The sequence below is a fragment of the Excalfactoria chinensis genome, chromosome 18, assembly GCF_039878825.1.
Source record: "Excalfactoria chinensis isolate bCotChi1 chromosome 18, bCotChi1.hap2, whole genome shotgun sequence".
In the NCBI taxonomy this organism is placed as follows: Eukaryota; Metazoa; Chordata; class Aves; order Galliformes; family Phasianidae; genus Excalfactoria; species Excalfactoria chinensis.
The window spans coordinates 8,030,256-8,056,089 of NC_092842.1; the positions used below are offsets into that span (position 1 = coordinate 8,030,256).

Here is a 25,834-nt window from a genome sequence, read left to right on the forward strand (position 1 = left end):
GCACAGGCATAAAGAAGGTAGTTTTCTATCTGCTGAGTAACTAACTCTTACTAAACTTTGTCTGGCAGTAAGTTTGGAAAGCACTTTGCACTTTTCATCTGAAGGTCCTCAGTCTGGACTTGGATGCTGCCCATCCCCTTCACTGCCTCCACCACCGAGCAGTGTTGGCAGCTACCAGGCGCTGCTGAGCCCCTCGGTGCAGCCCTGGGCGCTGTGTGCCGCTGTGTGCGCCAGGGCAGCTTCCCAACTGGCGGCGGTGACTAAGCAGCCCCGGAGCAGCTGCCTCAAAGGTCCATTCTTCTGTGAGAGATTTATTGCAGCAAGCAGAGGCGCTGGGATGTGATAATTGCCTTCATTCCCGGACGAAGACCCTGAAGAACAAAAGCCAGTTGCCCGTGAATCCATGGTGTGATTCAAGCATTCGCAGAGGGAGGAGTGGGAACTGTGCGCCTGTTGCTGTAGCAAAAGTGAATGGGCATTAATCAAAAGGGCAGCTCGGCCCTGCGAGGCGGCTGCAACGCTGCCCATGGCGCTGCTCGTGGCCCTCCAGCCCTCGCGTGTTCCGCGCTGTCCTGTCCCGGCCCTGGGGCTGCTGCGGGCCCGGCCCTGAGGGGATGCCAGCGAAGTGAAGCAGGGGAACGTCGCTGCGGGGCTGCGCCGACGGTGCCGCTGGAGCTCCTGCCTCTGTGAGCCTGTCCCGCTCCGCGCTGTGATCATCCCTTTAGGGCTGATCTTCACACGGACCTCCTGAGCACGCTCCTGTTCGACGCTCGCCGCTATAAGGATCCCCGGTAATTCCCTACTGCCTCCTTTTTTTTTTTCTGCCAGGGCCAGGGGCCAGCTTTCCTGCTGTAGACCAAAAGGGGACTTCCACGGAGCGGTGACTGCCTGGAAAGAGCCCCCTCCAACACGCGGGGTAGGGACGCGGGGCGCGCCGGGGAGCCGGCTCCGTTGCGGCCGGGGGTCCGAGCCCAGCTCCTCCCGGAGCTCCGCATCGCCACCGCCATTCGGGCACCGGTGCGAGTCACGGGTGAGGCCGGCGGCTGGGCGCCCAGCGGGGAGGACGGCGGGATGTGGGCAGCGGGGTGCGGAGCGCGGTGTCCCCGCGGGGCAGTGCGGGGCCTCCCCCCGCAGTAGCAGGGCGGTGATGCCGAGCCCGCTGCCGCTCTGTCCTCCTCGACGGCTCTGGCGGAGCCGCCTCTCTCACTCGCACCGCATCGCTACCAGCTCCCTCATACCCGGCTTATTTGCTGTCCCCGCTCCATACTTCCCCGGTAGCACCGTCGGGCGGGGAGGTGTGCTCCCTGCTCGTAAAGTCGCTGATGAACTTAGGAAGACCCATTTGAGAACGTTGTTAGAGTCAGGGCTTCAGAACACATCTCCATAGTCCCTTAGCAGCAAAGTGCTTTTACTGCAGTTTTACTGTACGCACAGTACAGCAAGAGTCCCATTGAGGGCAAAGAGATTACTCACAGCTCGCAGTGTCACTGCTGAGAGACAGCTGTAGGGCTTGTTTGCGCTGAAGGTCGCACTGCCAGTTCCCATGTTTGTCTCTTTACAAACCCTTATCTACGCCCTTGCTGGCTTTACACGGCCTTGCGCTCCAGTTTCCGGAGCAGGATGCCCAGCACGGGCGGGTGTAACACTGCAGAGGATGGGGCTGCAGGTCGGCAGTAGCTATGCCAGAGCTGTGTTCCCTCGGACTTTAAAAGAGATGTGAAAAGCTACCCGTGAGTTGGCAGTGCTTAACGATGTAATTATGATGACTCTTTTATTTAGTTAATGCGGATAAAGAGGTTAACTTGCCCGTCTATTGATATCACACATCCATATATGTTTTATCATTAATTACTCTGTATCCTGGAAACAGATGTTAGCCTGATACCTTCCGTTCCGCAAGGAGAACTGAGAATTGTTTTAGTGGGAGAACACCCAGGACAGGTGCCTCAGAGAGCACTTTTCTTGGTTGTAATTCCAGACTTTCTGAGAATAACAGCCCTGCTCCAAGGATTGTCTTTCTGCAGAATGCTTCTTCCTCTGCAGTGCACCTCCACTAATATCTTGTTTGTTCTAGAAAGGGCTGGAAGCTTGCCAGTTGGTCAGCATGAAAGACTTGAGACCTGATTCTTGGTTCTTCAGCTTTCTGGTGAGTTTTACAGCAATTTTAATAATGTGAATATTTGAGACAGTGTTAGTGCTTTATGGGAGTGTTATGGAACACCCTTTCCAACAGGTTGGCAGTCTGTCCAAGAGCCTCTTTGCCTCTGCAGCCCTTGCTGAGAATCAGACTTCTAAGGGTGAGTGTTCTCATCAGAACTGCTATGTTTTTACAAGCAATATTCAGCACTGAGTAGCAATGCATTAAAAATGTTCCACTGCAAAAGTGAGGGTAAAAAAAACTTACCTGATTGCCTATTTTGTGTCTAAAGTTACATTTGTGCAGCCAACTGCACTGCTTTCTGCCCATCACCATGCATCCTGCAGGCTGGCTGTTGCTTCCTGAAGCACACGCTCTACTCTGTATTTTTTCCTTCAGATTTTGTTCCTGTCATGATAGAGACCTTGAGACACGTGTATGAATATGTGCCCACTGCTTTGGACTGGTGGCATGCAGATAGGTTCTGTGACCAGCGCTTTGCTCAGCTGCTTTTTGAGTCCCCAGACAGTGAGCAATCATCCTTCAGCAAACTGCTGCAGTCTCACCACATCAGAGGTTCTGTCTGGCTGAACGAAAGGGATGGGGTCCTGCACAAACCAAAACGGAGACGTGAGTATAAGTGGAAGATGAAGAAGCAGCATAGGCAAAACTTGCTCATGCCAGCTGGAATTTCTCTTTCTAGGGAACCATATTGTGCCAGTCCTGGTGTTTGGAGACAAAACAGACACAAAATATGTGAAGGTGCTTTCTGACTTCCCAGTGCTGCCTGCTGTCACGGCCTGTGCCCACCTCCAGTGGGACACCAGGACTCAGGAGATTGCTACTGTCTTCTCCTATGCTGTGCCAGCTTTTATTAATGAATTTCAGCTCCGTGGCTTTGTTGATGAGGAAGGCTTTGTTAGATTTGCTCTCATAGTCCATGGGCACCATTCCCCATACCTGCCTATGTTCCGTGCGGATGGACAGTGGCATCACTTCTGTGTGACCTGGCAGCAGGAAAACGGGACCTGGGCCATCTATGCTGATGGTAAAAGGAGGGCATCTGCGAGCGGTCTGTACGCTGTGGGGCTGGCTGCCCCCCAGGCCATCTACGGCCAGGGCACTTTCATAATTGGGCAGGATCAAGATTCCCTGGGGGGCACCTTCAAGGCAAAGGAGTCCTTCAGTGGGAACATCACAGACTTGCATATCTGGCAGAAAGTCCTGAGTGTGGAGCAGATTGAGAATGTTCGGTCGTGCTGGATGGTAGAACAAGAGCTTGTGTTTGGGTGGAGCTTGGATGCTCTGGAGATTGAAAGCACTGTTGAGGAAGTGACTGCACAGTTTCTTTGCCCAGGTAAGTCCCCTCTTCCTCTACATGAGGTCAGCAAGCTGGGATGGTCTGAGAAACAAATCCTATCCTCAGTAAGGGAATTTTGTGCAGTTTGTGGAATAGACCATCTCCTTTGGGAAGGAAAGTGCAAGGAGATTCAGAGCTGGGATGAGCAGTTTCCAAATTGTATTAGATTGTATTCCAAACTGTATTAGAGCCATAACTGTTACGAAACCCTTGGTCACTGAAAACCCTTGCAGTCACCCAAGCAAAGATAGCTGCTCTGATGCCCTGAGCTAATGAAACTCATTCTCTTCCATGAGAAATGCTTACTTGGCAGTGATGGTGTTTCCAGGATTTGCACTCCCGGTGCTTCCATGGTCTGCTGGGGAATGGGTCTGTCTGCCAATTGGTTTGGCAGTCCTGGTAATGTATGAACTCAGGGCCTGGCATTGCCACCCCTCCAGTTTTTTTCTGGAGATTAGAAGCACTTTGAGCCCAGTCCCTGCCCTGCTCAGTGGGACTAGTTTCAGAGCAGTTCACAGCTTTTGTCTTCAATGGAGCTCACACCTTGCCTACAGGAAACAAGATCTGCTTGGGCATGACATGTCTTTGGGGAGTGGTGGGCCCTCTGTTTGTGTGTGTTTCTACAGGGCCTGTTGAAGAATGTCAAGTTTTTGAAGTTGGCAGCAGAGGATTCCGCCACACATCTTGTTTGCAAGCTTTGCCTTTTATCTGTCGCTACAGAAAGGGTACAGCATCTGTTATTTATTCATTCATTGGTTCCACAGCATCCATTCCTGGGGGTCCAAGCTAGGGTCATAGTTAGCAGTGGGGAGGCCCAGTGTCTGCTCTGAAGAGACTGCATGGAAAATGTGCCCTAGCAGTGACTTTGGTTTGTTTGTATGTACTCTGATGGATTATATTGTTACTCACCAGTGAAGTGGTCCTTAGAAAGTTAGGTGATTTCTGGATGCCATGCTGCAGGGTGCTTCCTAGTCCCCACATCTCCAAACTTGGTGGTGGGTGATGGGGAGGATGCAGAGGAGTTTTGCTGTCTCTCCAGATGGGATCTTGTACTAGAAATAAAATGCAGCTGTAAGGTCTCCTTGTCCTAGCCCTCCTACAAGCCCAGTCAGCATCTGAGGTGCATTCCCCAGCTTTTGAGCAGAGCATATGTCAGCCACACTGCTAGACAGAACAGCTATGGTTATGCTTTTGTTTTCTTCTCAGATGCATATTGGCAACTGAAAAAAGTTCAGCTGGAATCCAGCCATTTGCTTGTCAGCCATGTGAACACGCTTGCAAAGAGGATGGTGGTGAGTCCTGCAGCAGCTGATGGCTTCAGGGCACTGTGAGCAGCAGGAGCTGTTGAGGTTGCTGTTTTTTGCTGGTATTTGACATCACTTTGCTAAAAATTATGCCCGTGGTCTGGTCCAAGCTGCTGTTGGAGGGTGCGACCAGCACAGCTGTAACTTGTGCTGTGATTGAGCTAATTGTGGCTTTGGGTTGGATGAGGCTGAGGGGGACAAAAGAGTTCAAAATGTCAGAGAAGAGCTCCTTGCCCTGAGCTGTGCCATTTGCTGGTGTTAGGGTCAGAGCATGCGGTGTATTGCTCAGGGTCCCAGCACACTGCATAGCTGGTGATCAGGCAGAGATTACAGCTCTGCACTGACCTAAGATACCCTTTTTACAGCAGATCCCTGAGAACACCTTTACAAGTAATGTCCAAGACATGAACCTCTCTGTTGCTCTCGGTACTCTCGATGTCCTAGCAACTGTCCTGAGGGAAGAAGAGACACCTATGGAGTCCTCTGACCTCCTCATGGTACTTCAGTTACTAAAGCAAGTTGCTGATGTGGAAGTCCAGGAGAGAGAGGAGCTGGAGATGCTGGAGCAGTTGGGCCAATATTATGTGGAAGTGACTGAGTTAATCCTGGAAGAGCAGAATATTGAGAGTTGGTCATCCATCAGCCAGGTGACGTGCCAGCTGTGTGCCTCATCAGCTTATTTGCTCTGTGTTCAGGTCCTTGGCTTTCAGTATGGTCCTGGGCCGAAGACTTCTTTGCATGGTTGCATGTCCTTTCTGGCCATACTCTGGAGCTTGGCTAGCTGCAGCGCACATGGGTGCACAGCCTTTGTGCCAGCTCAGGGAAGGGTTAGCTCCAAAGGCCAGCTCAGCTCTTTTCAAGCTTCTCCACACTGACAGCCCAGATTTACAGGATCGCACATGGTTTGTGGACTCCTGGCATTACGTAAATTTCTTGTTCCCACATCCTTCTGTCTCTGGCAGGGCACTTCCAGTTTGTTGTATTTTCCATGAGCAGGCTGCCAAGAAGTTGTCTGTCATCAGACCCCACACTGTTCAAATCACCATCAAACTTTATGAGAGGAATTTCCATCATCCCACCCCCATGAGGATTTTCTTCATTGGCTTTTTTCCTTCTCACTTGGGTCTTTTGTATGGCTCACATGTTTTTGTACGGCCCACATTCTCCACCTGTCTCAGAGAAAAGAGTGACAGAGCTTGGCTAGGCCAGCACTTGGGAAACTGAGCCAGGAACCTCCAGAGTAGCTTAGAATTCACCTCTTTGCTTAGAATTGCTAAGCTAAGTCATTGTGGTCACTGTGGCCACAATTACTCACGGCTTCCTGATAGCGGCATAAAACCAGCCCTGGCTCAGTTTAGCTGGTGTAGGGAGATGTATCCACAAAAGGAGAAAGGACCTGATTGTTGTTGCTGGGAGGTCTGTGGTTGTTGTGCACAGTGGTGGCTCCTGTCCTGCATCACACCTACGCTGCAGTTGAGCCAGTCACCTGCTCACCTCCAGCAGTGAAACCCTTTCAAGGTCATTTGACAGTTTGACCAAAATTCAGGAGTCCGGTCTGAAATGCAGTTTGTTTCTTTGCTTCCCAGAAGCTCGTTCATTTGTTTGCTTTCTGTTTTAGTGGCTATTTATGAACACTGGCAAGTTTCCCTGCTTGCAAGTCTTTTCACCACTGCTGAAGGATCTGGGAACATTTTTCTTTGAAGAGGACATACGTAGAAAAGCAAAGCAAAAGCACTAAGTCCCAACATCTCTTCTTCTGCCAAAGACTAAGCACTTATGGAAACTATTGTGAGGTGTGAGAAGTGTGAGCTGGTAGTGCAGGTGCTGACTTCTGTTATTCTCTGCATGTTTCCAGGCTGTCAGAGGTCCTATGGCTGTAGTTGAGCTCTGCGACAGAGTGGTGTCACTCTTGGCCCCGCTGCTGAACTCAGGGAGGACCAAGATCACAATCCAGCATCGAAATGTTGGTGAGTGGCACTGGTGAGGTGCAGAGCACAGGGGAGCATCTCACAGGGACCTGGCTCAGGTTCCATCTGCTGCTGTGACTCTTGGCTGTGGTTATAATATCCTGACAGCTTTTTGCTGCGCAGTAGCTCCGGAGGAAAGCTGAATCCTGTTTCAGTGCCTGATTTTGCCTCTGCTACAGGGATGGAGGTCAGGAAGCTGGAGCTAAGCAGTCAGCAGCTGAGCACTGAGACATACCTGATCCAGAGCCCTGAGGAGGACAGGCCTGACTTCATTGAAATTCCTGTTGAAGAGATGCAAAGATTGAAAGCCAAAGGTAGGCCATGAAGCCTGTGGTTTGCTGGTTCTTCCTGTGGTACTTCTGCAGCACATTCAGCAGGAAGAGTCTTTTCTCTGCTCATAGGCTGTCTGGAGGAGCGTGGGGAGAAGATGCCCTCCATGAAAGGGAGAGGGGCAGTGGGGGAGGTTATCTGCAGCTTCTCTATGGGCATAACTTGGATGTGGGGGAGCCCAAGGCACACAGCATCATGCATCCAATCCTGGGGCAGCAGTGCTGAGATGTGGGCTGCCCAGAGATGCAGGTCCTGCCCTGTGTACACACACCCATCCTACAGTGCTCTCTCTGCCCAGGTCTCCGCAGGGTCACAGTGAAGAACATGTGGTTTGGCTACGGCTCCCTGCAGCGCTGCCTGCCTGGTCCAGCCAGCAGTGCTGCCTTCCAAGATGAGGCTGGCTCTGATGGAGGACAGAAGTGAGTGAAGCAGAAACTCTCTTGCACCACAGGGGTTGGGGAGAATCCATTTTGAAGTCCGTGTTGAGTTTCTCAGTGCCTCTCCTTCGCGGTGACATCCACCCTGCTCCATCCCATCCCAGTCACCCTTGTCCCTGGATTTCTGGGGTGGCAAATAGAAAGGGCCAGCAGTCAGGGCTTTGGGGGGGCAGAGATGCCTCTATGCATCCTGGTCCGAGTTGTGCTGTGGAACCATGTGCTACGTGCACCACAATGTCCCCTGCGTGCCTTTGAGAGAGTTTCTCTGCCGGGTGAGTTAAGGACTGCGGGGCTGCCGCACGGACTGTTCAGATCCTGCAGAGCAGGAGACGGGACGCAGCGCCCCGCAGAAGGGCGGCTGCCGGCGGTGGTGACCCGCTGCCTCCCGGAGCTCCTGACCGCCAGGGGGAGATGGCCGCCCGCGCATCCGCCGCCTGGCCCGGCTCTCCATCACCGCGCTGCTCGCGGCCCCCGCGCGGCTGCTCCGAGTCTCGCTACTGGAGCGCGGGGGTTTCTGTTTGCCGGCGGGTCAGAGGCGCTGTGTGCCCTGTCTCGTATAAAGCATGGTCCTGTTTTCTGAGCACGCCCGGTGCTGCTGTGTCTGTGAGCAGCGTGCTTTCCCTCGCAGGTACCTGAGCACTGCAGTGGGCACTGCTGTCATTTCATCCACCGTGCTCAGCGATTACCAGGAGATAAGTACCTCTGTGCGCTACCGCCTGCAGCACCACAGCCAGGTACCCTCCCCACCTCAACTAGGAGTGCGGCACGGCCAAACCTCCAGGCAGTGCCAAGACTTTGCCCAAGGCCGCCAGAACTCTTGGGCTTCTCGTGTCCCACACCCAGCTCTTACCTTGCCCTCTGTTTCTCCCGGGAGGTGATGTCTCACTCTGACAGCCCTTGCTCTGCTACTCTGCAGCCCAGCAAGTGGCTGCCACAAATCCTCATCACATGCATGTGTGGCTGTGCAACTTCTTTTCGATCTCTCCTGCAGGACCTGCCTGATAAGCGGGTGGGGCCCATCTGTGCCTTCTGGAACTTCAGCCTCAGGTGCCTTGTTCTTGTTCGGGTCACTAGATTCATAAGCTTTTATTTCCACTGCAAAAACAAACATAAGAGCATAAACATAGAGGTAAAAGTAAGGATCTGTAATTCTCTGACATCTGCTATCTGCTGGAATAGAGTTCTCTCCTTTGGAAAAGTCACTCAAAAGCAAGTGACTTTTAATGAGGTATGTACAACTAAAATGGTAAGCCTTGATTATGATTGTTACCTAACAGAAACGCTTGTAGGTACACCAGCATTCAGGACAATTTTCCTGTGCAAGCCTACTGAATAAGGCAAACTTGCTGAAAGACAGGCCAAACCACAGCAAGAGCCATCTTTGTTATACCCTCTTCTTCCTCATTTCAATTCCGCATGGTATCCCCTCAGTGCCTTGACTTTCTGTTCAAGTGGGTGGTCATTTCAATGTTTTCTTTTGCCACATGTTAGCCCAGAGGCTGGTGGGATGTGGTCAACAGCTGGCTGCTCTGTGATGACATCTCTCCCAGACTCCACTGTCTGTTTCTGCAACCACACCACAAACTTTGCTGTGCTGCTGCAAATGTATGAGATAGAGGTAAGTGAGCAGCCTTTCTCTGCTGCTCTGTGGGGTGGGTGCAAGAATTGCAAACAGCATGCTGTTAATTTGAGGGGGTTTTGCTTTTTGTTGTTCCATGTCTGGGGCAGAGGACCACCAAGGAGGAGCTCACGCTACAAACCTTGACTTTTATCGGATGTGGAGTTTCCTTCTGTGCTCTGGTTGTTACCTTCATTTTATTCTTGGTAGTTGGGTAAGAAGAGTTGGTACTTGTGGCCTTTCTATGTTTTTTGTTTGATATTTTGCTTCAGTACAAGTACAGAAAGCACAGCTCAATAGTGTCAGGTTCTGTAGATGGGCAGGGGAAAGTTGGGGAGCTGCAGTTGGTTGCTGACAGCAGAGGGCAGGGAAGGGAGAGGCTGGCATTACCTAGGGAGGGGATGCAGTACCATGGTTTCCGTGAAGATACTTACGTGAACTGTGCACACCTCAGTGCCTGTGGAAAGGCATTTATCAGACAATGTTTCCCATAAAAGCTGCTCTGGTAGAGCTAATTTTCATAAACTAAACAGAGCAAGGACTATTTGCACTCAGCAAGCACAGATCTGCCCCATGTAAGTATAAGAGTGGATCCTCCACCTTTTCCCTACCTGTCTCTCAGAGCACTGGCCAAAGGCTGAGCTGTACCTGAGTGCTTGCACACTGTGGCAGTCAGTCGCCTCTTTGGACTATCATCTTTGCAGTAAATAGTAGAGAGATTGCACATCATGCAGGCAGGTCTGCAAAGCCCACCAAGCACCCTTTAGAATACATACACCCCTTCATTTGCCCACAGTAGAGGGCTTCATGTCTCCTTCCTCAGTGTCCCCAAGAGTGAACGAACAACTGTGCACAAGAACCTGATCTTTGCATTAGCTGCAGCTGAAGCTCTGCTCATGTTCAGTGAAGTGGCCAAGTCCAACCAGGTAAGCTCACTAAAACATAACCTGTTTATCTCACAGGACCAGTCCTGCTAAAGTGTTATTGACAGAGCTAACTGAAGTTTAATTCCTTCTATTAACATTTCATTAACTACCTGTAATTTGTACCTATGAAAGAATCGCGTCTCTGCATTTGTAATGTGCAGTCTGTCAGGAAAACTCACCTCGTTTCTTGCTATAAAGCCTTCAGGAAATATAAGCAGTTGTAGAACAGCAATGTATGAGTTGCTGTTTTCTTTCTAGCTGCACATTCTCAGAATTTTCAGAGGACATTTCTTCCTGAAGGAGCATGTGATTTCTCTTCAGGTGCTGTGTTTCCTGGTCACTGCCTTCCTTCATCTCTTGTTCATGGCAGCCTTCTCGTGGATGCTGGTTGAGGGGCTTCTCCTGTGGAGCAAGGTGGTAGCAGTCAACATGAGTGAAGACAGGAGAATGAAGTTCTACTATGCAACAGGCTGGGGTACCTACAGATTCCTCTGCACTGTGGGCTCAAAAATGCATCAATTATTTTCTGTAGCAAAAGTTCCAATAGCTGAAATTGCCCCAGAAGTGGTGCAGTCAGACCAATGCATGACTTGGTTCAATAGGAGAGCCTGCTTTCATTGCTCCACAGAGGCTTTCTGACCCTTACATATCAAATTGCCAGTCTCAAAACGTAAGGTAAAAAGCATTTCTGTTACTTTTCTAAAACTAAGGCGTCGATACAAAGAACCAGAAGAGGAAGCTTATGGTAAATTCTCATTCTTAGAGAGAATCACTGCTGTATTTGTAATTAAAATATAGATACATCCTTAATTAAGCAGTCTTTATTCTGAGTCCTTTGGGTGCATAAAACTCATTGATATAAGCAGAGATCTATATTCAGAAGAGGCCTGTTTAGGTCAGTGCTCCTTACAAAACACAGACCTAGGTGGATACTGAAAAAGTAGTTTCAGTATTTTGCATTGTTTTATGTTTCCGATTGTCCATTTTGTTAAAGCAGCAGTCTGAGGAGTAAATTGCTTTGGTCAGGGCTCAGGATTTGTAAAGCTTTATAACTTAAAAAAAAAAAAAAAAAGCAATTCTGACAGCATATAAATCAGGTCTTGTAGAGCTCAGAAAGGTTTCAGCTGCAGTAAATCCACACTGTACATGGGGTTTAGGAGGCTAAGCTGGCTCATGCTGGAGCATGTCTGGTCATGAGAGTTTTGAAGCAATTATCTAGTGCTCAGCTGATCTGCTTGGGACATGCTTACTTTTTCTGGGTTCTAATTTATTTTTTTATATATACCTTAATTTGTGCAGGCCTTCCATCCATTATCGTGGGTGTGACCCTTGCAACTTCCTTCAATAACTATGTGGCAGACAACCACTGCTGGCTGAACGTTCAGACCAATGTCATCTGGGCATTTGTTGGGCCTGTTCTCTTCATCCTGGCAGTAAGTGCCAAAGCCTTCCCAGAAGGTGTGATTCCTGCATGACTGGTTTTAGGAAAGCACTGCAGAGTCAGCAGTGCCAGCACTTCTGCAGCTAAGATGTGTGCTCGTGGTTTTTAAGGGAGAGTTTTTGTTAAACCTCACACATAGTTCCACAATAGAAATACATCTTTTTAACCAGAACAGAATTTTTTGTATATTAAAATATATTTTTGTTGACTAGTTACTGCTTCATCTGTTCAACTAGGAATGGTGATTGAATGGCTAAATGTTATATTTAATGGTTATATTAAATGGTCAAATTGAGTAGGTTAAATGTGACTTCACCTTAAATAAAAATCTGCTCATCATATGGGAACAGCTACATCCTTGGAGTAGTTATCAGTATCACAACAGAACAACACAGCAGCAGAAAGAGGTGCAGTGCTGAAGGAGACTAGAGTAGCCACTTCACAAGACATTTTGTGGGAGAGGTTTTGAGACAAGTTTTTACAGATCCGATACTTGTGCAGATAGCTCTATAAAGTATTTCATTTTCCTCAGGAGCGATACATGTCTCTTCACATTGTGAAAACTAGTTACTGACTTGACAGAAAAGTCTCACCGTTGGGATCACTGAAGCTTAACGTGTCTGTTGGCTCTTTTCTGACAGGTGAACACCTTTGTGCTTTTCCGGGTGGTTATGGTGACCGTGTCCAGTGCTCGCAGGAGAGCAAAGATGCTGACACCCAACAGCAGCCTGGAGAATCAGATTGGAATACAAATATGGTGAGCAAATCACAGCACTGGCTGATCAGAGTCTAAAATGATGGAAATGTTGTTAAAATGAGGGTCTTCATCTCAGGGGATGTGATGACAGGCTGCGAGTCAGGGTAGTCTGGACAAAAATGTATTTTCTCCTCTAGAGTGTCTGAGCATCACTCAAAGGCAGTTCCTCAGTTGGACTCTTTGCCATTGAGGACATTTAACCTCTGTGCTGCTGAGCAGCTTGCTGTCAGGCGTGAGGACATCCTGAAAAACAGTAAATACAAGGAAGTGAGGGAGCAGCCTCAAGTGTTTCCAGGAACCAAAGGACGTGAAGTGCTTGATTTCCTGGAATTTCATGGAGATCTGGGCCAAAAAGGGAGTCCTTTCTACATAACATTGTGATTCAAAGTCATTACTTCCGTAGCACTTGCACATGCTTACCAGAAGATGTACCCAGTGCAGGGGCTTTGGTCTGTTTACCACAATAAAAAGCATTTTCTAAAGGCTTGGGACTTGGTGGATTGGAAGGAACCCTGGCAGCAATTACATGGGGAAGGAGAGGCAGTGTGGACTTCTGTAATCAGTTAATGTAGGGAGACCTCTAAAAACTGCTGCTTGAGTCACTACTTTATCATTCTCTATGAATTTTTATTGTTGTTAGCTGGCGCCAGATACCCCTGCTAGACACGCATTGTTCCCCTCTATCATAAATAAATTTTCCCAAAATTACAGAAGCACAAAGATAGGGCAGTGCAGGAGGGCAGGGTGACATCCATGTGCTAGTAAAACAATTACAGACACCCTCCTCGTAGCAGCAGCTCCAGGGGGATAGCTGTTTTCTCATGGCTAATGACGTCAAAGAGCTCCCTTCTTACTAACTCGCAATGATAAAAAAAGAGCAAGGCTGGCACATTGTAGGCTGGGAAGTGAAATATTTGGTTTTTCTCCTCTAATTTTGTTTGCAAAGGAATGTTTCATAGCTACCATCTTGGGTGCTGCTTGCTCAGCACCTTGTCAGAGACACTTGTTGGGGGTGCAGAACCATCTCTTGGGTGACAAGGAGAGCACTCTCCTAAACTGCAAAATACAGGGCAGAGTGCTCCAAAAGCCATAGTGCTCTGCAGCCTAGTGTGGTGCCAATGCAATGTTTCTGCTTTTAAACATGCCCAAGTAACTCTGAGCTTTTCTTTCTGACAGGGCCACAGCCAAACCCATCTTGGTGCTGCTGCCCGTTCTGGGATTGACATGGGTGTGTGGGATCCTTGTTCACCTCAGCATTGTTTGGGCCTACATCTTCATCATGCTCAACTCCCTTCAGGTGAGTCCTGTGCCGCCTTCATCCTCACCTGACAGCTGAGCAGGTACCTGCTGTTTCTCATGCTGCAGCATAATCCATCTGCCCTACTAGCTGGAAAACTTTGTCAGTTCTGAAGTCCAGCCCAACTTTCCTAAATTGCTGTAGTATTTTGTCTGAGGAAACTTAAGCTCCTTCTCCCAAGACATGAAATATAGCCCTGTGCAATTCATTCATCTGATGTCGCCTCTGTGTCAGCCTCTAGCACATCTTACTGATGCTACAGCTTTCTAGTTCAAATCTTGTTGCTTATATTAGTTTTTCTAAAATATAAACATGGTTTAAGATGACACTTCCAAACTAGCACACATGTAGGGAACTTTGTTTTTCTTCCAACTTTACTGATTTCTTCAAAAGGCTAAAACTTTAACCAGTATGGAAGTAATTGAGAAAGCAAAGTAAATTGTATTATTTACAGCAGCAAGGAGTGCTCTGTTCTGCACTGAGGTGGAACTATTCCCATGACCTCGGGATAGCTGAGCCAAGGGACACACAGTGACAAAAATATCATAAAAGCATGCTGAATTGCCACCCGCTATGCAAAGCATCAGCAACCTGGCTGGCAAAACTTTCCGTACCTTGAAAGAAAGCAGCTGTAGATGGAGCTAGAGAAGCACTAAACACCACTACTCTTGCTATTTGCAGGAGAAATAGTTATCCCAACGCAGAAGGGGGCATCTTCACAGACAGGTAGTTTCTGGCAGCAGAGAGCCAAGCAGAAGAGAATCTGTGTGGCCTCAGCCCAGCCTTAGGTCCAAATAACACCAGAGCTTACCCACATAGTTCTGTGGCTTTGTGCTAGATATTCACAGATCTATTTTACAGAATCCCTTGCCTGGTTCTTGAAAGCAAATTTTACTCTAGGGGATCCAATTCAAGAGATTAATTGGTTACTATACTTCAAGCCATCGGGATTTGGATTCTGAAAGCCTGCCATCTGCCTCTTCATTTTTATGCTGTAATGCAATGGAAAGCATTGCAGCAGAGTAGCAAGGTCCTAGGCTGCTACAAGCGAGGATTCATTCACATGCAACAGTTTTAGGCACAGAAACAAAGCTCACCTTCAGAAGGTCTCAGATATGCAAGACTCTCCAGCAGGAGAGCAAACCCTTTGGCTTGCCTCCACTGCCAGTTCTTAAATGAGGTCTGGGCAGGGGTGGATCCTGGCTCCATCCCTTCTGTCACTCAGGTACATTGCACACACCTGAGCTCTCTTGGGATGGTCCTGCCTTCCCACCAGGTGCTCAATCACTGCTTCAAGCTGTGCCTTAGCATTTCCTCTACACATGTAATAAAAAATTAACCCTGCAGCAGCTCTTGTGTATGGAGCAGAAAAATTCCAGTATCTCCCTCTGGCATACTTGGCAGGCTTTAATGTAACATTGGCCCAGATCTCTGAGGGTGAAAGGCAGGTGTTATTTCCATGTTCACAAGATGAGTGGTTGCTCCAAGGCATGTTCTGCCTGTGGCTGGCAGTGCTCCAGTAGCTGGGTGCTGCTCATACACATCTGTCAGCTCATGCACGGGGAAGTCCTAAGGCCGAAGGGCTGCCCCTCCACATCTCTGCTATTAAGGATACCAGAAGAGCATCAGGAGGCCTGTCCTAAATGAGCTTAAACACAGCCTCAGTTTTCCTTGCCTCCTCACAGAGGGGCTGTAACATGGATGCTAGACATGTTGTTTTTTTTTCTGAAGGGCAAAGAACAAATTTCTGAAATGAATAGAAGTGTCCCCTGGATGATTTATCTGCAGAGACTCCCTCTAATGAGCTGTAACAACACCCACCTTGGGTGAGATAGGAGAAGAGATGGTAGCTGGATAAGGATTTGTTTTCTTCCTTTGCTTTCTAAGTTACTGCTTCTTTTGTTTTTCTTCTCTCTCTCATTATGAGTCGGGTTATATGGGCAAACTGTCAAGGGTTTGCCCGTGAATATGCAGAGCTTGTTTACTTTCTACTCCTTCTTTGCTAAGTACAGGTCAATTTGAAAACTACCCTAGAAAAGGAATTTTGATGCTGGTGGGCAACTGTGGAGTTGAGAAAAAGCAGGGATAAAAACATCATATTTCAGTTCCTTTTCTGGCTGGCCTATTGAGGATGGCTTCTACAGATCACCTTGGGATTTCCTCTAAGGCTGGTGTGCTTCTTTCTGTGCTGGTGTTGTGCTAGAAAGTTTTGCTGCTGTAGTTGTTTGTTTGTTTGACTGCTTTCTATTTAGCTGAGGAAAATGAAGACTGTTTTCAAGGTTACTCTGTGCATTGACACCACACCTGACAACTCCTCCTCCAGCCAGGCAGCACAAGAACTCAGCCCAGCAAGCAGCAGCATTGTGAGGTGCTGCGTCCCAGGAGGCTGCAGTGCTGTGGCCAAAACCCAACCAAGACAAGCCAGCAGTTCCTGTTCTGCTCAGATAATGAGGCAAGAAACCTGTAAATTGGTCAATGCAGCGCTGCAGCCCTTCTGCTACCACCATGAGAGCAGGACTGGGGCCATCACAGGGCTCCTGTTTTGCCCAGTTCTGCCGATACTGTGAGGGCTTCACACCTCTGCCACCATAGAGAAACCAGCTGGATCAGCCTCGCAAGGCACAGCTGCAGGAAAAAGCTGTTTCACTAACTTTGCTAACAGCTTACCCTTGCTTCATGTCCCTGGGCACCTGCCAAGCACTGGTAGCAGAGCCAGCTGCCCAGAACTGAACCAGGCTGACAGAGTGGGGAGGGGTATCCCAGTGGTCACAGCCTGTCCTGGTAGAGGTGGGACAGCTGGGGGTGTTCTGGTTGCTCCTGGAGTGCCATCACAGCTCTGGCCCTGTTCCCTCAGCCTTAGCCCCAACAACACACTGTCAGAGTGAGGGGCTGCCTTTCCCACCGCTGTGACCTGTCCATGGCAAGACTTTGGGCTGGGCACCTTTATTCCTGAAGCTATTGCACATGTCTCCCACTCATCCAGCAGTTCCTGGGACTGACCTGGAGGTCTGCAAATCACTGTGCTGTGCAGTTATTCCCTAATGATGGCTGCTTGCTGGCAGAGGTCTGTTTGACCCCTCCCTGAGTGGATCCAGAGCTGCTCATGATGGCGGCTGCTGAGGAAGATGGCGGCACTGCTCTTCTCAGGGAGGAGGCCGTGTGGGCAGCAGCGGGGCAGGAGCAGCTCCTCTGGTGCAGCCCTGCGCCATAGCTCTGCTTCCGCCCGCCGCTGCAGCTGGGCCTCCTCTTCTTCCTTGCTTTCCTCCCCGCTGACCTCAGCGCTCCCTCCCCCACTCCACTTTCCTACAGAATGATTATTTCAAGGAAGACCTGCCTTTGCAGCCCGGCCAGAAATCTGCTCTGGAGGAGTGACCAGCGTTGCTGTCTGAAGGACAGGTCGTGGCACGGCGCCAGGGTATTGCTACCATTATGCCTGCCAAGAGCTCGCAGATGAAGAGCGAGGCTCATTGAAGACGAGATGGATTACTTTTCTTGCTGCAGCTGATTTATCTAGCTGCGATAACAAACACCCTACAGATATAACATAAATCTGGTGGACCAGATAGGGCTGCCTTAAGGCCAAAATCGTTGGTCTGGAGCTGTAATTAGCCCCTGGCTGTGGCCTCCAGGTGGTGCTCGCTCTGGGCTGTGCCTGGAGCCCTTCCCACAGTACAGCCCGTATGAGGACACAAGCTGCGGGTGAGAACGGAGCTTTGGGTCATGGCACAGCATTTGGTTGCTTGCTGGTCCCCAGTACTTTCATACAGGAGCATCAGTTTAGTGGGAAGGAGAGGGGGTCCAAGGCTGTGCATCCCAAGCCAAGAGGTGCCGGTCTGGGAAGACTTTGCCCAGGCTGGAAAAAAACCCTGAATCAATATCCCCTAAATATGCATCAGAGGCTCCTGCTGGCACACTGTGGTCTGTCACTATGTGGGACAAAGGACCTGTCCACGGCATCATGCAGCCTTCTGTGGGAGGATGGCTCAGGTCCCCCTCCCTGGGCTCTGCGGGAAGGGAGTGCTCCTTCCTGGACTTCAGTTCCCCTGCAACAAATTCCTGGTGGTTTCTGTTTCTGAGATCTGAAGGAGGTGTTTCTGGAGGGATTTTTGCATGCATGAGTGAAGAGCAGTGTGGGAGAGTGCTGGGTGAGGGGAGCAGCGGTGCCCATCTGGAGATGCCGGCTCCCCCTCCATCACTCCAGAGAGACACAAAGCAACTTCTACTGAGTGCCTGAACTGCTGCTGTGAGGTGAGATAGAGGGAGAGGAAAAGGAAGAGGGACTGGAACAGAAGCCTTCTCTCTCTCTGGATTCTCTGTGAAGAGCCTGTTCACAGTTTTCCCTGGTTGCGCCATGCCCAGTGTCTGTGCATCTTCCCCTTTGCCTCATCCTCAACCATTCAATCACTCATCAAACTCATTTCATCCCACGGAAAGCAGCAGCATAGCAGCTGTACATCTAATTTTCTGTGCTCTCTCCTTTTCAGGGCCTGTATATATTCCTGGTCTATGCAATCTATAACAGTGAGGTAAGAGATACCCCTGCCTGGCGCTCTGTCACTCTTCAGAGTAGCAGTGAAGCAGTGGCTGGGATTGTAGTAGATGCAACAGAGGGCATAGCCCAGACTGTGCTTCTGGGACAGCTATTGCTTTTGTCCATGACTTGCTGGAGAATGTCTTGCTCTGCTAGAGTTGCTGTGGCCCTCTGTAATGTCCTTGCTCTTCTTCAGGTGCGAAATGCCATCCAGAGGATGAAGGACAAGAAGAAAGCACTGTCATTCACAGTAAGTCACAAGGAAGCCTTGCTGCCCCCGTTTGTTCATCCTTCACCCATCGAAAGAGGGCCCTAGCTATGTATGTTTGGACTCCTGTAAGGAGATAATGTTGGAAAGAAGACTTATTTTTCTTCCCACTTGTCCTGTGTAGGAAGAATGGCAGAGGCTGGCTCCCTTCTTTGCAGTCTTGTTGGACAGTGCAGACCCAAGGTCATCTACCCATACATAAGGCAACAGCCTCATGTACCAGGGTGGAATGGGAGCCCAGGTCCCAGGGGTAGCAGTGTAGATCAAACCAATCTTTAAACTTGGGTCTGGATCCAGTAAATATACATGTTGCAATCTTCACTGACCTGAATTTCTTCCCTGTCACTGCAGAACTGCTCTCATCCCATCAACTACTTATCAAGTCCAAGAAACACCACCTCCTGGGAGACTGGGAAGCCAAGTCCTGAAGCAGAGAGTGCCCCTTCAAACCCTGCGCAGAAAGACCCTCCAATGAAGAACATCATCAACAGAGGTAAAGAGAGTTATCACTGCTTATGGCACAGTCTCTATCATGAGACCATAGTAAAATATTTATCCCAAGGCTTGAATATCAGTATGCAGTATACATATATATATATCAGTATTCACATTGGGCCTGTGTGAGCAGACAGGGTGAGCACAGCTTGGGATGAAGAATTCCTGGGGAAAGCAAGGGTCTATGAGCACGTGGGTCTCAGAGGGATCAGAGCTGTCCCCGTGGGCTGGCTGAGCATGAGCAAGGGGTCCCCATAACTGAGTTATGCAGCATTGCCCTCTTTACAGGCAACAATCCGTGTTTGTGTCTCAAAATGAATTTCCTAGAGAAGAGTGGGTGAAGGTGGCAATGGGAAATAGGTTTTTGAGCTTTTGGGAAAGAAGGTGTTGCATGCTCCATCCAGTTTGTGGGTGCAAGAATTTACTTGCAATTATGGTCAGTCGCTTTGGTTCTGTGGAAGGTGTTTAGGGAATGCAAAGCACAAAGTTTTTTGGTAAAGCCTGAATATTTCTATTCCAATCTCCAAACTCACTGTGCTGCTTCAACCCCTAGGCAACTTTGGAGGCAAAATTCCCATGGGGATTTCATCAGTCATGTCACCTGAGAGACCGGTAGGTAATGTCTTCTTATCTTCATCCACCTTCAGCCACACAGAGAGAAGTGGGGATGAAACCCCCAGAGCAAATGTTTTCAAGGAGAGCACTCACCTCTGAGCTGTGGGGAGCCAGCCCTGCTGTGGCGTTGTTCCCAGCTGCACTCAGGGCTTACAGCCCCTCTCCAGGAGGGGAGCGTGAAGGGATGGTGATCTATGGCAGGGGATATAAATGAACAGGAGCCAGTGAATTTGAGTATGTAAAGCAGTGAGCAGAGGCTGGTACAGATCAAGGCAGGAGACTTCCTCCAGGGACTGCAGATTTAACACAGGCAGCAGGGGTTTGCTGTCTCTGCAGCAGCCGGGTTGCACCCAACCAAGGAGGGCAGCCCTGTGTTCTGCAGCCATTTCACTCCCCTGGCAGAAGCCTGATGCAGAGCTCAGCAAGGTATGGCCTGAAGTGAAGAACAATTTAAATTTGACTACTCTGGTACCACTTCCATCTCCCACTATTGAAATGATCATCAGTCCTTGTGCACTTGACTTACAAGTGCTGTAATTTCCTCAGAATAAAATCCAACACTACTTTCGTATAAGTCTCTCACTGAAGGATCTCTCTCTCCCTCTCTAATATTTATCCTTTGAAAACCTGTGTCACATAGACAGCTCTTATTTATCCAATAGATAATACTTCTATAGCTGGCATATCATTTTGAAGCCACTCAATAAAATCCATATTCTCATCTCCCATGATTTATACTGTGGTTAATGCTGCTCCCCCTTCATGCTAAACACAGACCAGGATCCACAGGTGATGCTTTTCTCAGCCAGCCAGGTGCTCGCTGTGTAAACTGGGAGCAGAGCTAAGCTCTCTGGCACAAAATACGAGACATGGGCTAAAGAGATTAGCCCAGAGGCCTGAGTTTTCTAATGCAGGGAGTATTAGGAGGCAGATTTCCTAAATGCCAAGGCCATGGCATTTCCTAGCAAGCAAAGACAGAAACTGCTTTCCTCTGTATGAGGGTCACCTAGGACTTTACTGTATCATTGATGCTTAAACATTTCATTTTCAATGTATTTATTTCCTTGCTAACAAAGGTGCACTCAGCAGTGATCAGCAGTCCAGGCTGGTGCCTACATCTGGGGGGGCAAGGACGGGCACAGCACCGCTCCCCATGCCAACCTGTGCCCCTGTGCAGCCACGAGCCCCACACTGCTGAGCGGCTCTGTACAGCATCAGGCTCTGGGCAGTGGGGTTGGCAGGGCACAGGGCCCTGTGTGGTGCCACAGTCGGTTGATGGGCGCTGCTTGCTGCATTATATAAGTCAGTGCTGCTTTTCTGCTCCCTGTCGAAGTGAGTCATGTAACTCTCTGGAGGAGCTGTGAATTAAGAATGTCACTGGCAGCTGCACAATAGTTTGGATGAAGAGAAGATGCTACTTAAAAACGTTTGAAAACACTTAAAATGACAAAACACCAAGCAAGTGAAGATACAAACACAGACAAGATGTTCTTTGTGTTTCAGCTTTTTTAAATGTTGTTTGGTGATATTTATCACTGTTGGGCTGGGAGCAGGAATTTCACACCTTGGAGCATTAACCATCACTTGGGCACACAGAACAGATTTATGTGTGGTCTTCTCCACGCACAAGAAAATTCTCTCTGCTCTGCTCCTGGTTTTTGCAGCGCCTCTAGCAAGTGCCCAGGCTGCAGCTCACGCCAGGGCTGGGGCTGAGCAGTGGAGCTGCCAAGATGTGCAGTGAGTTGCAGGGAGCCCTGCAGAGTGCCCATCTCTGTGGGGCTGGGTGCAGGCACTGCAGGAGCTCTCTGCAGGAGAGGGTAGCTTGGTGATGTGAGGAGCCCTGCTGGCCTTGGTGGGGAAGCTGGGGGTTCCAGCCATGCAACAGACTGACCTGTGCCTTCTGCTAACAGATGCTCTCCCCTCTTTCAGGCTGTAGAGCTGACAGCATTCAAATCCTCAGGTAACATTTCCTTCTTTCTCTTCAATTTATTTTATGCCAACACTGCTTTCTCTGATTGCATTGTGGAGCACAGACTAGAGGGTGGAGGGCAGGTTATGCTTGCTCAGACTTTAGGAAGTGTCTTATTTCCATTGTGCCTTGGTGGCTGCAGTCCTGGCAAGACAGCTGAGGTATGCCCTGGACAGGGCTGCAGCAGGTATGAGGAGCAGTGTGTGCCCAGAGGCCCTACTGCGCTGCCTCTCCCTTCATGCACAGTTCGGCCATGAGCCCTTGCAGAGTTCAGCCATGGGTGCTCATCTCCCAGCACCCATGTGGCTTTTCCCAGCATCTCTGCAGCCTTCCTGCTGCCTCCACCTGTCTGCAATTTGCTGCACACCAGCAGCGAATCTGCAGCTCACAGACTGGAAGGTAGCAGCCATGCAACAGATGTGGACAGGCACCAGGCAGCAGCAGGCAGGGCCCGGCACCCCAGGCTGCTTGGCCAGATCCAGGCTGCTTCCAGGGGTGGCAACAGCTCTTTAATACCACAGGGTATTGTAAAGCAACAGCTGCTGCAGGAATCATGGGTGGGTGTTAGGAGCAACTTGCTCCTGCAGAAGGGAAGCCAGGAAAGATGGGGTGTTCAGACAGGGATGGATTTATGAGCTTAAAAGCAGCCATTTAGCTTCTTGTGTTTTGGGTTGTAGAAAGGCCAATGTCACCATGAAGGTGGGTAGAACTGAAAACAGAAATCCCTCCTAAGCCCCAGACCTGTGCTGGGCTGCAGTGTTGGGGGGGCCAGCAGCAGCTCAGCTCCCCACCCGGCTTTGGACAGGTCTCCAGCTTTTCTGCACACAGGTGCAGCGTATTTTGTGTTGTTTTATTTTGTATCTGTCACTGATGAGTACTGCAAGCAGTCTCAGTGCAGTCTCTGGATGGGGTCACTCAAACAGGCAGCGCAAGGAAGAAGCAGCAGGGGTGGATTGATATTATTTTTTCTGTATTGTTACATTTTCTTTTGTCAAGGGATGCAGTGCATTAGCAGGTTCTGATTTTGCTCCATATTAAGTGTCTAAGCAGGGCAAGCTTAGACTGTTTTCGAGAAGATGCCACCCAGAAGCCTTACAGCTTTCCTCCCCACAGTGGACACATGAACGAGGCAGACAGCGATGTTTGGGAGTAAACATGCTGCAGTCCCAGGCTCAGCACTGTGCACACTGAGTGCGTGCACTGGTGCATCTCAGCCTCACCTGCTCCTATTTTAATGAGCCACATGTGTAATTAAACTCCAGCTGTGTAAAGAGGTGGGCTGTTTAGTTTGTTTGTGCTTTCTCAGGTAAGCCCCCAGCATATGGTTAAAAAACAAACGCACAGCCCCGAGTGCACTGAAGATGGAGCCCTCGCAGTGCCCGTGCCTTTGGGGTTAGGAGAACTGGCCGGTCCCCAGGCCAGTCTTGGTGCCTCCCCTCTCCCTGGGTCAGCAGCCACACGACTGCGGAGGGAGCAGCAGCTGGAGCAGGCCCACGTGTGCACAGCTCCCTGCGAGCCTGGAGAGCAGCTCTGCTCGCACCCGGGGCCACGGCTTGGGCTGTGCTTCAGCCTGAGGGTGACGGAGAAGATCTCCTTGAACCAGAAGAGCCCTCCTCTCACACTTGTGCGCATGCAAGGCAGCGAGCACAGCGCTGTGCTGCTCTGCAGCGAGGCACGGGACTCAAAGATAAGTGCTTCCAGCCATTAAACATATGAAGTACAAGGCAGCAGTGCCCAGCTGCAGTAATGTTGGGATGACCCCAGGGCAGGGCAGCATTGCACATGGTCATCTCAGCTTGTTTGGCAAAACAAAATGCTGTGTAACTCTTGGGGAAAACAGCTGCCAGGGGAGGCAAGCCATAGCCCTCTGTGTTTGATGGTAGTTGAGAGACAAATCATCTCAGTGTTTTCTTCTGTTTGTTTTCTACCCAAATAGTTTAATGCAAAGAGATGTATTTTGCCCCAAATGTGTTTATTTGAAAACTTCCAGCCAGCTGTAGTGCAGATTGCCACGGTGCCAGCAGCAGGACTGCAGGAGGTAATGCAAAGATGCAGGAGGATCCCGCCTGCCCCTGCCCAAAGCAGGAGATCATGTGGGCAGGAGTGCAGGGGGAAGCTGGGGGCTGGCAGGACCTGCTTTCAGCTGCCCAGCAAAGTGGTGCTGGGTCTGGGGTAGAATCCATCTGCCTCACCCCATTGCCCTAACTGGGTGCAGCCATGCTCTTGCTCCCCATGCAAGGGGCACCAGTGGGTTTCATGGTGCAGGACAGAAGGGCCCATGACAACACTTCGGAATGTGTGAAGGTGAAGGCAGATTGAGCTTAGGTAAAGGCCAGGCCAGGTTCAGAAGCACTCAGCATGTGGTTCATCAGTGTGGCTGCAGCACAGGCAGGGGCTGAGCGCTGCCCCCACAGCCCTCCCCCTCTCCCACCCCCAGTATTCGGTCTCCCCCTCCAAGGACTCAATTCACTCGGAGGGGCCGCGTGCTTTCCGCAGTAATGAGCTCCAGCCCAGCTGTACAAAGATGCGCGTTGCACCGAGCACTCTGCCCAGATTCATTACACCCATTATGTAAGAAGGGGATGGCCGGGGGGGTTCACATGTTTGCACAAACAATGAGTGCCGTCTTCCTTGTCTTGGTGAACAAGAGCTCCAAGAGGCCTCCACATCCTCCATCTCTTCAAGTGATGGCTTCTTTGTTTCCCCACGATAATTTCATTATTCGGTTTGAATACATTTATATGTTGCTAAGCCACACATAGCAACATGGATCTTGTCTCCACGGCCCAGCCTTTCTGTGATCAATATTGAGTATTTCTGCAACTCTCACAATACTGCCTTCAGTAGGATTTCTTTTAAAATAACGGGGAAATGGCTGATCTCAGGGATCTGCAGCCAGTCGGGCGCTGGGTGTGCTGTGGGTGCTGAGGAAATGTCGACACACTGGGCTGCCCCAACCCTCCCTGCCCTGGGTGCTACTGTCCCTCCCTGCTGGGCAGAAAGGGCCCTGAGCCTTGATGGGGGAAGCGCAGCCCGTTCAGAATCAGTGCTCTCTTAGTGCTCTCTTCCATGCTACCATTGGTATTTTCATTAAATCTTGCTGAAACCTTTTTTCGGTGCATTCAGAGCTGACAGTGCCCTGCACAGTGTGTATGGTGCGCTCATGGACAGCTGAAGGAGAAATCTCCCTGCTCCCCGCTTGTGCCCCAGGGCCCCAGCAGGGCATCAGGGAGCAACCTTGATCCCTCTCCCAGCCAGCACGGCTCAGCCCATCTCTCTTTTGCTTTAGGTTTCTGAGAGGAGGTTTCTGGGTGCCGTGACACTGGTAGTTCTTCAAGCAGCCAGGAGGATGGCGGGCAGAGGAGCTGCTTCCCACGGAGGGCTGCTAACTGTGCTTCTTCCCAGCATCATGTGCAGACAAAGTCACAGCAGGATGGGGGCTGCAGGGGGTTCTCACAGGGCAATTGGGATCCATGAACTGCTGAAATCACTCCACACATCCCCAGATCTGCATCGCTGCCAGCGCTGGTTGTGCCACTACCAAAGCTGGTTTCACTTGGAGGATGTGACGTGGGACACGCTGTGCCCAGGGCTGTGCCCATGCAGGGGAGGGCATCACTCTGCAGGGCAGGACTGGGGCTGGGCTGCGTGGGAAGCAGAGGCAGCAGGGAAGACAGCGGCTCATTTCAATGCTTTTCTAAACCAGCTAACTTTGATAGCTTCTTTGGCTGTGTTTTGGACAAAAAACCTCCCTTCTCTTGGTTTCCCATCTGGCTGGTTGCTCCCCCTCCAGCTGGCGTTATGTCCTCCCTCCCTCTGTTCTGTGCCTTGGACTGCTTCTCCTGTTTATACTTTATAGTGTTTTGAGCACATGAAATGTGTTGGGTTTTTTTGCTGGTTACGATGACAGTAAATGCTGATTTTTAAAGGCAGCCTTCTCTCCCTGTAATTTGTCCCTGGGAACGGTTCCATGGCCACGTGCGATAGCTTCACAGGTTGGAATTGGTGCAGGGCTGCGATGTGAGGGATCGGGGCTCTGTGATCCTTGGTCTCAGCACAGCTTGTGCCAGATGGCATTTAACTGCTGGTGGAAGCCAACAGCCCCCCAAACAGCTTTGTACTGGCCAAAAACCACAGTCTGGGTGCAGAAACACCACTTCTGGTGTCAGCATTTCCAGATGCTGGAGGCTGGGGAGCCCATGCTTGAGGCACTGCCAGGCAGCACTGTATTCATACCCATTGCTCAATGCCCTGCTGAGGTTTTTGCTCCCTCCCTCAGCACATGGCATTGCCCATTGCCTTCTGAATGCTATAATTCTCAAGCTTACTTGCAAAGCACACTCAGAGTCGCTATGGCAATTCACAGCAGCACTTGGAATCAG

General features: G+C 50.0%; 1 protein-coding gene and 1 long non-coding RNA gene across 2 annotated transcripts; one reads left to right on the forward strand and one right to left on the reverse strand.

Moving 5' to 3' along the window:
- Window positions 1–275: 275 nt before the first annotated feature.
- Window positions 276–25,681, forward strand: ADGRD2 (adhesion G protein-coupled receptor D2). Its single transcript, XM_072353093.1, has 26 exons — window positions 276–791; window positions 2,075–2,146; window positions 2,234–2,297; window positions 2,537–2,767; window positions 2,841–3,494; window positions 4,124–4,222; window positions 4,704–4,789; window positions 5,167–5,448; window positions 6,657–6,768; window positions 6,948–7,082; window positions 7,397–7,517; window positions 8,164–8,269; window positions 8,527–8,582; window positions 9,027–9,153; window positions 9,264–9,367; window positions 9,977–10,079; window positions 10,401–10,554; window positions 11,379–11,512; window positions 12,162–12,277; window positions 13,454–13,574; window positions 18,059–18,100; window positions 18,302–18,355; window positions 18,725–18,866; window positions 19,422–19,480; window positions 21,413–21,443; window positions 24,742–25,681. Exons 2-26 carry the CDS (start codon window positions 2,105–2,107, stop codon window positions 24,747–24,749), a joined length of 3,183 nt encoding a protein of 1,060 aa, XP_072209194.1. The 5' UTR covers window positions 276–791; window positions 2,075–2,104; the 3' UTR covers window positions 24,750–25,681.
- LOC140260580 (uncharacterized) lies at window positions 8,998–14,705 on the reverse strand. The gene is made up of 4 exons (XR_011905575.1): window positions 14,672–14,705; window positions 12,114–12,248; window positions 10,259–10,481; window positions 8,998–9,132 (listed from the first exon to the last, which is right to left on the reverse strand). It is a non-coding gene; the product is annotated as an uncharacterized lncRNA (long non-coding RNA).
- Window positions 25,682–25,834: the final 153 nt, after the last annotated feature.

Coding starts and splice junctions, on each gene's coding strand:
- ADGRD2 (XM_072353093.1), top strand. CDS start 2,105: ATGAAAGACTTGAGACCTGATTCTTGGTTCTTCAGCTTTCTG. Junction 9,154..9,263: donor TGCAAATGTATGAGATAGAG/GTAAGTGAGCAG, acceptor TGTCTGGGGCAG/AGGACCACCAAGGAGGAGCT. Junction 18,867..19,421: donor GAAGAACATCATCAACAGAG/GTAAAGAGAGTT, acceptor TTCAACCCCTAG/GCAACTTTGGAGGCAAAATT.